The 12,208-nt window shown below is 45.4% G+C and overlaps 1 protein-coding gene across 1 annotated transcript in view; it reads right to left on the bottom strand.

Annotated features, from left to right (window-relative positions):
• Positions 1-11,722, bottom strand: part of ACER2 (alkaline ceramidase 2) — a 36,549-nt gene extending 24,827 nt beyond the window's left edge. The window contains exons 1-3 of the mRNA XM_086685386.1: positions 11,502-11,722; positions 1,343-1,457; positions 462-603 (exon numbers count right to left, since the gene is read on the bottom strand). Coding sequence (XP_086541512.1) covers positions 462-603; positions 1,343-1,457; positions 11,502-11,609 — 365 coding nt within the window. The 5' untranslated portion in view covers positions 11,610-11,722. The remainder of the gene's footprint in view (positions 1-461; positions 604-1,342; positions 1,458-11,501) is intronic.
• Positions 11,723-12,208: the final 486 nt, after the last annotated feature.

Here is a 12,208-nt window from a genome sequence, read left to right as displayed (position 1 = left end):
CGTGTAGATCTCAGCAGAAATATAAACCAATACCGTTTGACAACTACAGAATCTATAACTGCAGGAACTAATTCCTTAGTGGAATTCTACTGTAAACTTAGCAAATGGTAGAACTTGACTGGACTCGAGGAAATGTTCTAGCAGCAAACCAAAGGTCTTTGAACTACCATTCCATAATTTCTCCCCCACTGAAAATCTTTCCACTTTTGTTCATATCCTATAAGAGAGACATTTGACATTTTCCCCCACTAGCATATAAATTCTTCAAGTATACTAAAATTTCCTCTTTATCATGTCAGACCATAAACAAACTGATTAAACAATCGGTGGATATTAAACAAGTATATGATAAGCTCATCACAAAGTTAGGCTACATTGTGTGCTGTTTTTCTTGATACGTACGTGGATATATTGGGTACTGCACCTAGCAGTGAATGCAAAAATGTTTAGCACGAGCTTACCTGTCATTCCGAAAGATCTTTGGTAGATACCTTCTGGGGAACCACATGGCCAGAGCACACATCAGAACCCAAAGGATTGCAAGTTCATCAAGCATCTGACCCAAGAAACTTAGGGTTGCATGGAAGTAGACGGATCCAATTCCTAGAATCAATTACAACCAATCACAAAGGTCACCACAGAAGAACAGACTCACAAATCCAATACACTGTTGAAGGACCGCCCTTTCAACCAACCACTGTCCCAGTCACAAGATCACGTTCGCACTGAAAGCAGAAGCTAAAGGCAGAAACCCCTACCACCTAGGCATGCACGCTTGAAGCCCTAGAGAGCGGATTTCAAGCAGGACCCAATGTCAGCACATCAGAACTTTAATAATCCTACAGTTAGACACACTCTGTCCTCATCCACCAAGGCTTCATGGGAACAGGCAGTAAACGAGCCAACATTCTCTCACCGTTAAGTATTCCCAACCTGCTGTGGAAGGAAATGGAAATTGCACAAGTGTTTCCCAGAACAATGAAGGCTCCAAACATCTAGAATTTTCTTTTTTTAAATTTTGATCCGTTACACTAAGTCTCATCAGAGTTCAATCATTTCATGTGATCGTCTTCAGAAGTTGTCAGAAAATGGCACTGGCACAGCACCAATAGCCATTACATAAATAAACCTTCGAAGGCAATTAAGTGATAATTACAGTCAACCTTGTTATCAAGGCCGTATTCAAAAGAGCCCTCCTTCTGGCGTCAAGCAAGCAAAATAAAAGTTGGCTGAGACGTCAGAGTGACTTTGGTTTACAAAACATAATGTTCAAACAGGACAGGAAGTGTGCAGAATTCCATTTCCTCCCTTTCAGCCCATGCTTGAAAATGAATCCACTTACCCACTACCACTAAGAGAGTCCATATTAGGTAGATGCCACTGTTGAAGCATGTTGCATACTGACGAAACAAGCACATGCAGATGGGCGGTAAGACGAAAAATAAGACATTGCTGATCTGGTGGGGGGGGGATGTAAAATGAAAAGAAATATTAAGTCAAAGGGCAAAAAACAAAGCCATGTGTTCCAAATATGCTCTTTGCAAACTGGGAGGAATGTGGCCATACCTCTTGTCTAAGCTCTTATGTTTTTTGTTTTTTTGTGTTTTTTGGTTTTTTTTAACTGCAGATACAGGGAAATTTAAGACTTCTTTCATGGGGACTCCTTCCCATCTCTTTGATTATGGGGGCAGCTTCAAACCTTAGGTAAAGATCAAATTTTCAGGTTCTAGTGTGGATTGAAGCCTCTTTTCTCTCCAGGGGGTATTTGCTTTTAAAAATATAGGGGCGCCTGGGTGGCGCAGTCGGTTAAGCGTCCGACTTCAACCAGGTCACGATCTCGCGGTCCCTGAGTTCGAGCCCCGCGTCAGGCTCTGGGCTGATGGCTCAGAGCCTGGAGCCTGTTTCCGATTCTGTGTCTCCCTCTCTCTCTGCCCCTCCCCCGTTCATGCTCTGTCTCTCTCTGTCCCAAAAATAAATAAACTTTGAAAAAAAAAAAATTTTAAAAATATATATAGGTTATCTAATGTAATATACTCAATAGTATCATTTCAACACATAATCACTATTGAAATATCACTAATGAGCTCTTTTACATTCTTTTGTTCACATAAGGCTTTGAAGTCCAGTATGAATGTCATCCTTCCAGCAACCTCCATCTGGCCCAGCCGTATTACATGTGCTCAGCAACCACAAGTGGCTAGTGACTATCATGCTGGCCGGCTCACCTGAAATTGTTTTTTTAACTTATTTTTAATCTTTTTTGGTGGGGGGCGGTGTGGTCATAGCCAGTTCCTTTATCCCAAATTTTTTTTAATTGAGGTAAAATTCAGACAGCATAAAATTAACTATTTTAAAGTGTACAATTCTTGGAGCGCCTGGGTGGCTCAGTTGGTTAAGTGTCCAACTTCGGCTCAGGTCATGATCTCACAGTTCGTGAGTTCGAGCCCCGCGTCGGGCTCTGTGCTGACAGCTCAGAGCCTGGAGCCTGCTTCGGATTCTGTGTCTCCCTCTCTCTCTGCCCCTCCCCACTCATGCTCTGTCTCTGTCTTAAAAATAAATCAAACATTTAAAAAAAAATTTAAAAAATAAAGTGTACAATTCAGTGTCCTTAAATACCCTCATAATACACAACCATCACCTCTATCTAGTTCCAAAACATTTTCATCACCCCAAAAAGAAATCCTATACCCAGTATGCAGGCACCTTCTACTCCCTCCTTCCTGCCCCAGGCTCTGGCAACCACTAATCTTTCTGTGTCTACGGATTTACCTATTCTGGATACTTCATAAAGGTGGAATCATATAATATATGACCCTTGTGTCTGGCTTCTTTTGCTTAGCATAATGTGTTTGAGGTTCATCATGTTGTAGCACGTATCAGTACTTCCTTCTTTTTTGTGTGGCTGAATAATACTCCATCATCTGAATACCCCATTTGTTTATCCTTCACTCATTAATGGGTTGTTACGAATGGTGCTGCTACGAACATCCATGTACAAGCTGTTGACTACTCATTGTCTTCTGGGCATATTCCCAAGCTGGCATCACCAGATCCAATGGTAATTCCATATCTGACTGATTGAGGAACCACCACACGGTGGCCCACAGTGGCTATACCATGTTACGTTCCCACCAGCAACGTACCAGGGCTCTAATTCCTCCACCACTTTGCCAACACTTCTTATTTTCTCGTTGTTTTTGTTTTCAAATAGGGCCATCCTAGAAGGTACCAAGTGGTAGGGACATGCAGCTTTTTAAGTTTCACTTCTAATCATGACTCATAAGTGACTGCAGGCACAGGAAGTATGCAGAACGTGAAGACCACAGCTAAGTCTAAAAGAGCAACACCAATGGGGAGGGGTGGGAGGATTACACACACACACACACACACACACACACACAAGACTAGAAAAAAACTTTCAGAGATAGGAGGATGGGGCAGATAAAGTCCAGAAAGTCAAGGGCCTGGCATCCTTCAGAAGACCAGTCACCCATGTTGAACAGTACAGAGGAGGCCACAGGGGAACCAAGAGGATGGGTGTCTGAAGTGAACTGAAGGAACCAGGGTAGAAAGGCTTTACCAGACCCAGGAAATTGCACTGGTGCACAACGAATCAAAACGCAATCAGCAAACCCCAGGACTTGAGGTGTGTAGGTAAGGACTGGCAACATCAGTGGCCTATGCAGGCCCCTGTCACCATCTGGGAGCAAGAGCGGTTAGAAGTGACACCACTTCTAGAAAGGGAGAAAGGCCGGGTAGGAGGGAAATAAAGTAAGTAAAGAGAGGAGAACCAGATCCTGCGTCAGCAGCGGGATAGGAGCCGGGCTGGTGCCTGTGGTTAAAATCTAAGACTGAAATCCCCCGCGGGGCTGCACCATTCTGGAGAAGAGGGTACTTTTTTCCTGGTGAGTCTGTTCCAGTGGGGATCTTCTCCATCCCACATGGGAAGCCCCTGAGCTACTTGTGACCCTGAGTGAGAGTATGAATAAATGGTCTCAGATGTCCCAGCTGGCGTACAGTCTCCAGTCTTAGAAACACGGCCAACTCTCCTTCACCAAGCAGGTAAGGAGGAACAGTGTACCGTCTACGTACATTATCCCACAGCAAGCTGTTCACTGTCATGACCACAGCCTTCAACCTTCTAAGGAATTGTTTAAAGAATGACAGATCTTTAAGAGTTAAAATAAGAGGGTTTAAGACCACCCCTTGTTTTACAAGGGGCAACACATGAGGGTCCAGAAAGGCTCCCAGGCTGGCCAAGGTCAAAGAGGCAGTCACCCACAGAACAGGGGCCAGCACTGAGCTGTTTCCACTGCCCAGAGCTGATTTTCACCGCCAACCCCCTAGTCACACTCTGACCCCCTTGGCTTAACTCCTCAGTGGTTACCTAAAAGCTCTGAACTGTACCTGAATTGTGCACGTAGGACATGATTTCAATGTGGCTCTCCTTTTGTTAAACACAAAAGGAAGGAAGGGGGTGGGGGGAGAAGGAGAAAATGGAACTGCTCTACCATAGGTAACTTAAAACCTGATCTTTCTCCTTCTACATAAATGTGTTCTCCTGTTTAAAAAAGCTAAAGTCTCCTTGCTGTCCTCCTCCCTAGAGATCACCGTCGACCTCAGATTCACAGCCTTCAGGTCGTTTTCTTTGCATTTATGGGACGACACACACATCACATATAATAACTTCTTCACTCTGCTTCCTTCTCTCGTTCAACAACAGGCCATGCAAACCTTTTCATCTTAGTTCAGATAGACTGACCTCACTTGCTCTACATGCTGCACATGGCAGTGGTTTATTTAGCCATTCCCCAGTGCAAGGAGCTCCAATTTATAGCCTCTCCTACAATGCTGGGGGATAGAAGACATTTTGCTTTTTACCCCGGGGTAAAAAGTATTATATATATATATATTTTATATACCTATATTTTTATATACATATATAATATATTTTTGTATATATATTATATATTTTTATATACATATATATTATATATATTCATATATATAGTATATATATTTTATATATGTATTATATATCTTATATTTATTATATATTACATATATTTTATATGTATTACATATATATTATATATTACATATATTTTATATATAATATATATTACATATATTTTATATATAATATATATATATATATATAATATATATATATATAATATATATGTAACTTTTTTTAAGTAAGCTTCACACCCAGCATGGGGCTTGAACTCACAACCCTGAAATCGAGAGCCAGATGCTCTACTGATGGAGCCAGACAGGCACCCCAGTTATCCCAATATATCTTTATTGCCTCAAGTCCTTGCAATCTCCCTCTCTTCAGCCAGGTGGAACCATCTACTGCCAACCTACCCCCAACTGGCTCTGTCCATTTACATTCCCACCAGCCATGTGCACATTAATCACTGTTCAATGTGTTTACACACTGCTCACAAAGGCATGAAGTCATCTATTATACCTATAGGAAAATCATGGGACTTCAAACATTTTTTTTTTATTTTTTTAAATGTTTGTTTATTTTTGAGAGACAGAGTGTGAGCAGGGGAGGGGCGGAGAGAGAGAGGGAGAGAGACAGAATCCAAAGCAGGCTCTAGGCTCTGAGGTGTCATCCCAGAGCCCTATGCAGGGCTTGAACCCACAAACCGCGAGCTCATGACCTGAGCCGAAGTCAGCCACTCAACCGACTGAGCCACCCAGGCACCCCTCAAACATTTTTTTTTTTTAATTTTTTTTTTCAAAGTTTATTTATTTTTGGGACAGAGAGAGACAGAGCATGAACGGGGGAGGGGCAGAGAGAGAGGGAGACACAGAATCGGAAACAGGCTCCAGGCTCTGAGCCATCAGCCCAGAGCCTGACGCGGGGCTCGAACTCACGGACCGCGAGATCGTGACCTGGTTGAAGTCGGACGCTTAACCGACTGCGCCACCCAGGCGCCCCTCAAACATTTTTTTAATGCACGTATTAAGGAGTTCAATTTAATTAGGCCCCATCTTAATACACGCTCCCAAATAACACACAAATCACATTACTGCCGCTTCCCAGCCCAGATCTACCAGTGACTGCTGGCCTTCACCATGCCCCTTAAAGGCCTCCATCTATGAAAAGACAAAGGCAAAATTAGAGGGAGACTCCCCCCAAGACAAAAAGAGGAAGGAACTCCTAAAGAAATAGAGAAAACAAACAAGTCCTGGTTAAAACACACATGCAATGGCCCCATCTCTTCTGAGAAGTGAACTTCCCCTTACCATTGTCTGGATCAATCAAGTTGAAGAATATTTCAGCCAAGGGATATTTTTTAAAGCCTACTGCTTTGGAGAATAGGTTTGCTTAATGTCTGCAGAGCAGATTTTTTTGATTAAAAGGAAACCACAATTTTAAAACGTATTAATTATTTCCTTAGAAATTTCCTCATTCCAAGAATTCCTCCGTAAGTGTCGCACCAAAATAATCTGGAGGAACAGACGGCAATGTCCTCCTGACGCACATGAATGTGCGCTTTCCCAAGCAGAGGGTAAATGCTGACAAAGCAACAGGCTGAAAGATTTCCTGAGCGGGAGGTTCATAAACAGCTAAGGGGCATTCCCCTCTAAGAGCAGAAGTCTGTGCATCTTAACTGTATGCAGATTTCGAACCCTCCATTCTGTTCCCCTCCTGCCACCGGAGGGCCAACTGTCCCAGTCTGCCTGGGGCTGAGGAGGGTTCCCAGGGCATGGGGCTTTCAGTTTTAAAATCGGCGAGGCCTAGACAAACCAGGACAAGTTGGTCACCCTACTCAGAAGGCTTCTTGCAAGATTCCCCCACAGTATACCAAGCCCGTGCAGAATATGAATAGTACCCTTGCCAGCTTGGACACATCTCTGGTAGGGCCTTCACCACCTGATGACCGTCTGCAGGTCTGGTCTCTGTGACACGAACACAGTAGTTGCCCAGTAAATAGATCTATAGATGAAAAGATACAGGCCAGGGGTGCCTGGGTGTCTCACTTGGTTAAGTGTCTGACTTCAGCTCAGGTCATGATTTCACGGTTCGTGAGTTTGAGCCCCATGAGGGGTTCTGTGCTGACAGCTCAGAGCCTGGGGTGTGCTTCTGATTCTGTGTTTCCTTCTCTTTCTCTCTGCCCCTCCCCTTCTTGTGTCTGTCTCTTTCTCTCTCTCAAAAAAAAAAAAAAAAAAAAAAAAATTAAAAAAAAGTGTTAATAATAAAAAAGTAAATAAATAATAATAAAAAGATACAGGATCTAGGTAATTCTGCCCTACGGTACAGGAGACATGGGCTTTGGCCTATCAGGAGAACTGCTTTCCTTATCTTCATTGTTGGCAGACCTAATTTGGAAAGGTGACCAATCATGAGCTGATCTTAGGCATATATTTTGCTTCAAGACTCTTTTCAGCACTAGTTGATTTCCGTCTGACCCCCTGAGTCACTGCCCAGCAATAGAGTCCCCAAAAGCAAAGCCCAGTGGTTAAAGAGCAGACACTACTTTTCTCTGACCCGGCAAGTCCTAGAGTCTTTCTCTTCAATGTGACTAGAGCCTGAAAACTTAAAGCATAAAAAGGAACTCAAGTCAATAAAACTTGTGTGTGGAAGAAACAGTACAAAATATGCACAAGCAACAAAAGGTTGTGAAAGAGTGTGACATGTTCTTGGAAGGGATATTTGGGCTTGGCTGAAGCCCAGGATGATGACAAGACTTGAGGCAACAGAGATTTGCAGAGCCTGAAGGCAAAATGCTTTGTACACCCAAACATTGTCAGTTGGGAGTATAAACCAGGGTACTGTCTCTGGGGGGCCATTTAGCAATAACGATCAGCCTTTAAGTAAACATTCTCCTTGATGCAGCAATTCCCCACAGAGGATTAGTACTTGGGAAAAGCACATCCAGATGCATCTATGAGGACATTCATTGCATCACTACTCAAAAACGAAGAGGAAGGCAATAAAACAGGACCTTCCAAACTGTCCATCAAAAAGAGACTGGGTAAATAAACTATGGTCAATCCAGTAAGTGGAATACTGATGAGACATTGTAAAGAAAAAAAAGAAGTCTATATGAGCCAATATAGGACCAACTCCAAGACCCTATTAAGTGAAGACACCAAGAGGAGTCTGTGTAGTATGATCTCAACTGGGTTAAATAAAAACTTAGATATTGTATGTATACATTATACATACATAGTTCATATACTCACACAAATACATGTGTTCTGTACAGCGACTTAGAAAAGGTCTGAAAAGATATGGAAGAAAGCCTGTTTTTCACTATAACTTGCATACTCTGAGCTTTTTTTTTTTTTTACCATGATCACTTTTTGTGAAAATTAATAAATGGAAAACTCACTGAAGGGATGCTAGAAGGGGAGGCTGGGAGGGGAAGCCCCTGCCACTTGATGTCAACTACAGACCCTTAACAGAAGACCCTTTAACAGAAATGGATGGTCAGTTACAGGCCCCCACGGGGAAAGATGTACATTGCATTTCCCACAAGAAATCCATGATCCCTGCAACTCAGCCAATGAGAAGCGATCACCCTCAACTCTTGCTTTTCTCTAGTTCAAAACAACCCCTCCCAACTTCCTCCTTTTCCATAAGATAACATTCCTCTCCTTTGTTGGACTTGCCTATGGTTTTACTATAGCTTGCTTATCCTGAATTGCAATTCTCTGTTATTATGAAATAAACCCATTTTTGCGCGTGGTAAAGTAACTTTTATTTTTTAAGGTTAACATTTTATAATGAAGGACAATTATAGCAAAAAACTACTTTCAACACACTCTCTCATATCAAACATCATGAGTTTTATCCTGTAGGTCAAAAGGTCCCAAGGCAGGAGTTTCAAGTTAAAGAATCAATGAATGATATACCTGTACTGTGCCAGATAAATCAAAGGTAGCTGCAGTGGCATTTGGATCTTCAGGAGAAGTATCCTTGTAGGGTCAAATGGACCAAGTTTTAACGCTAATGCTGCCATTTTCTTGACCTTGTCAAGTTGCAAAATCTATCTAGCCCTGGTTTCTTCCTTTCATCAAATGGATCTAATAATGAGCACCGACTGCTTAGGGTGATTGTACAGTACACAGCAGAGTTTCAACACCTAGCAAACAATTAATGTAGCAGGCAGTAATTGAAGTTGTAGTAATGATGTGCTGCCCCCAAGACCCATTAAGAAGGTTCTGGATCCATCTCCCAGTCTTCTTTGGACTTTATATATTCAATTCCTTAAACTTCTCCTTAAAATGAGGAATGCTTATTTTCTTCTAAAATGGATAGTTAGACCTGCCGCCTTAGTATGAGGATTTAAGAAACTGTTTTATCACCAAGTAATAGTTCACGGTCTTCCTCAATATAAGAGAGATAAGCCCGGTTTGTCCTGTGATAACCTTCAGGAGATAACTAGGGCTTGGAAACAGAAAGAAGGAAATTGTTTTTGCTAAACTCTTTGGACCTACACTCAACAAAGTCAGGTGACCAACTACTTCTCTGAGATGTAAAGCTCTCTGCTGGTCTAACACAAATGTGGTTTATGAGTATCCAGAAAATAAAGTCTGTTAGGTGGACCAGCCAGGCTAATCACCCATGGACACCGCAGCTGAAGATCCAAGAGCCACCCAGGCGCCCCGACAGTTCATTTCTAAATAAGACTTTGGGGGCACCTGGGTGGTTCAATGGGCTGAGCATCCAACTTCGACTCAGGTCATGATCTCAGAGTTCAGGAGTTCGAGCCCCGCGTTGGGCTCTGTGCTGACAGCTCAGAGCCTGGTGCCTGCTTCGGATTCTGTGTCTCCCTCTCTGTCTGCCCCTCCCCTGCGCGTGTGCGCTCTCTCTCTCTCTCTCTCAAAAATAAATATTTAGAAAAAAAATTTAAGACTTTGGCACTCACTGCCCAGCTCCATTGGGACTAGATTAAAAGTAAAAACAATATAAACTCTCCCCTCATCCAGTGCTCTGGGGCATTTCAAGGCAAGTGTACAGCAGCTATAGACCAATTTGTGGCCAAGTATCGAGGCCTGAATCGCAACTGGCCTCAGACTCTACAGAGAATTACCTTGCTGGGTATGTGAGAACTGGTCCCCAAACTGCCATTTGTTCCTTAAGTCTCTGGTGAAATCCTTAGTAGCATTCTCCACTTACAAATGGAGAAAATGAGTTACCACTATGAAAGCGCCCAGCCACACCCCAGCCCATCCTGTGTGCCCGTCTACACCCGAGAGTATGCTCTGAAAGGAGGTGTACAACAGGTGAGCTGGAGCCACCTCCACTAACTGTCTTTCACAGTATCTACGGACAGCAGAGGGCCACGCTTTCTTGAAGAACTAACCTGGTCATAAATAAGAAGCAGGAGTGTTGATGAGGAAGGGATGGAGGGGAGACTCCGTACAGACTTCTGGATGGTGCCAGAAACCTGAGCATGACTGCTCCCTTCTCTAGAGCTCCGTTTCCTCATCAATGAGTGAAAGGGCTGGGACTAGCCCATCAGAGATCGCTCCAGGCTACTGCCAAGGATGTTCTCCCTGCAAATCTAGGGAGCGATCCTAGAGAACAATCTCAAATTCACAGTGACTCATAAACCAGGAGTTCCTGGTGTGGGGGTGTGGGGGTGTGGGGGTGGGGGAGGAGTGGGGGGGAAGGGGGGAGGCAGCAGCAGAAAGGACCATGCAGCATCTTCTATTTGGTCTGGGAATCCTGAGCCACGCTGCACAGTGAAGAGAAGAGACATTTCCTTCTAGCTTCAAGCTCTCCCTCGCATAAAGACTTCCAACACCCGGGATACTGCGGGGAGTGGGGCAGGGGTAGTTTCAGCTTGCTCACACACCATCACTCCCAAACTTCCCTCTCATTCCCCAGGCTTAATCACTGGAGAGGGCACAGGCCTGGGGAAGTTGTCTTTGGAGCTCGACTGAGACTGGGAACTAAAGACAAAGAAATAAGAACTAGTAGTCATTAACTTGATTCTGGCCCAAAGTAGCTCGACCCGTGGGGTGGAACCAGTCAGCACGGTAGCAGTGGGCCCTGCCCCTGTGACCTGCTAGGGGACTCCCCCTTTCCCCGGACTGCTAGAACAGGTATGCAGGGGAAAACCGCACAATGCGACCCAAGTGCGTCACGCCACAGAAATCCTGGGGGGGAGGAGGGGGCGGGGAAGGGAATTGTCCCGGCAGGTTCACCAGCCCAAGTCATCCTCCTGGGAGAGGGGCTGACAGGGACCACTGGCTTCAGGACTGGTGAGGATCAAACAAGACAATAGAACCATCTGAAGGAAATGACAGGGGGAGGATGAGCCCAGATGTCAGGATAGGGACCGAAGAAGGCAGATGGAGAGCTGGAAGGAGCGCAGAGGAGGGGGCGCGGGTCGATTCTGGCCCTGGAGGCAGAATGCCCCAGATAAACGTGGAGACCCACGTCCAGATTCCTGGCGCGGCCACGACTAGGGACGTTCCCCTCCCTCCAGCCTGCCTGCCAGCCCAGCTCCCACTCCTGCACGCACCGTGTTGTAGAATTCGGCGATGGCAGGCACGATGGTGTAGTTGTCTTCGCACCAGTCCACCTCCGAGCTGCCAGCCCGCAGCTGGTCCCACCAATGCGGGACGCTCATGACCGCTGTGGGGCATTGGAGCAGCTGCCCCTGCAGCCGAGAAGGGCCCAGAGCTACTGTTGGAAGCCAAGTGCAGCGGTCGCGGCTTTATACACACACGAGTCAGCGGCCGGATGTGGCGCCTCCCCAGCCGGCCTCCTGGTGCTCCGCTCCGCCTGTTGGACGTGACTCGATCGCAGAGACCCCTCCCCCAGCTCCGCCCCCTGGGGAGGGGAGGCGAGGATAGGAGCAGACCACGCCCAGCCTGGGGGGCAGGATGAGTGTTGGAGAAGAGGTAATCCGGAAGCGGGAACCTCGCTCCAGGCAAATTCAGATACCACCCCCCCCCTTCCTCGCAAATGGCAGGTGCCCAAAGCCTCGGAGGTCAGGCTCATACTTGCCCACGCCTACCTTCCTGGCTCGGACTCACCGGCGCCACCCCTCCTACCCCGGGAGTATCCAGGCCCCCGCATACTCTCGAGGAGTTTGCAGCGCTCTGGCTGCGCCCTGCGTGGGAAGCCCGTGCTAACACCGAAGAAAGAAAAACCCTCGGTCCCCCTGAAGCTAGTTGAGGGTTTGCTTGGCAGGACTCCATGCCATAAGCTGGGGCAGGAAGACTG

Source organism: Puma concolor, chromosome D4 (genome assembly GCF_028749965.1).
Source record: "Puma concolor isolate L17-30 chromosome D4, mPumCon1.1.hap2, whole genome shotgun sequence".
Taxonomy (NCBI): Eukaryota; Metazoa; Chordata; class Mammalia; order Carnivora; family Felidae; genus Puma; species Puma concolor.
The sequence above is the reverse complement of the archived record's forward strand: the minus strand, read 5'-3'. Positions and strand labels throughout refer to the sequence as shown.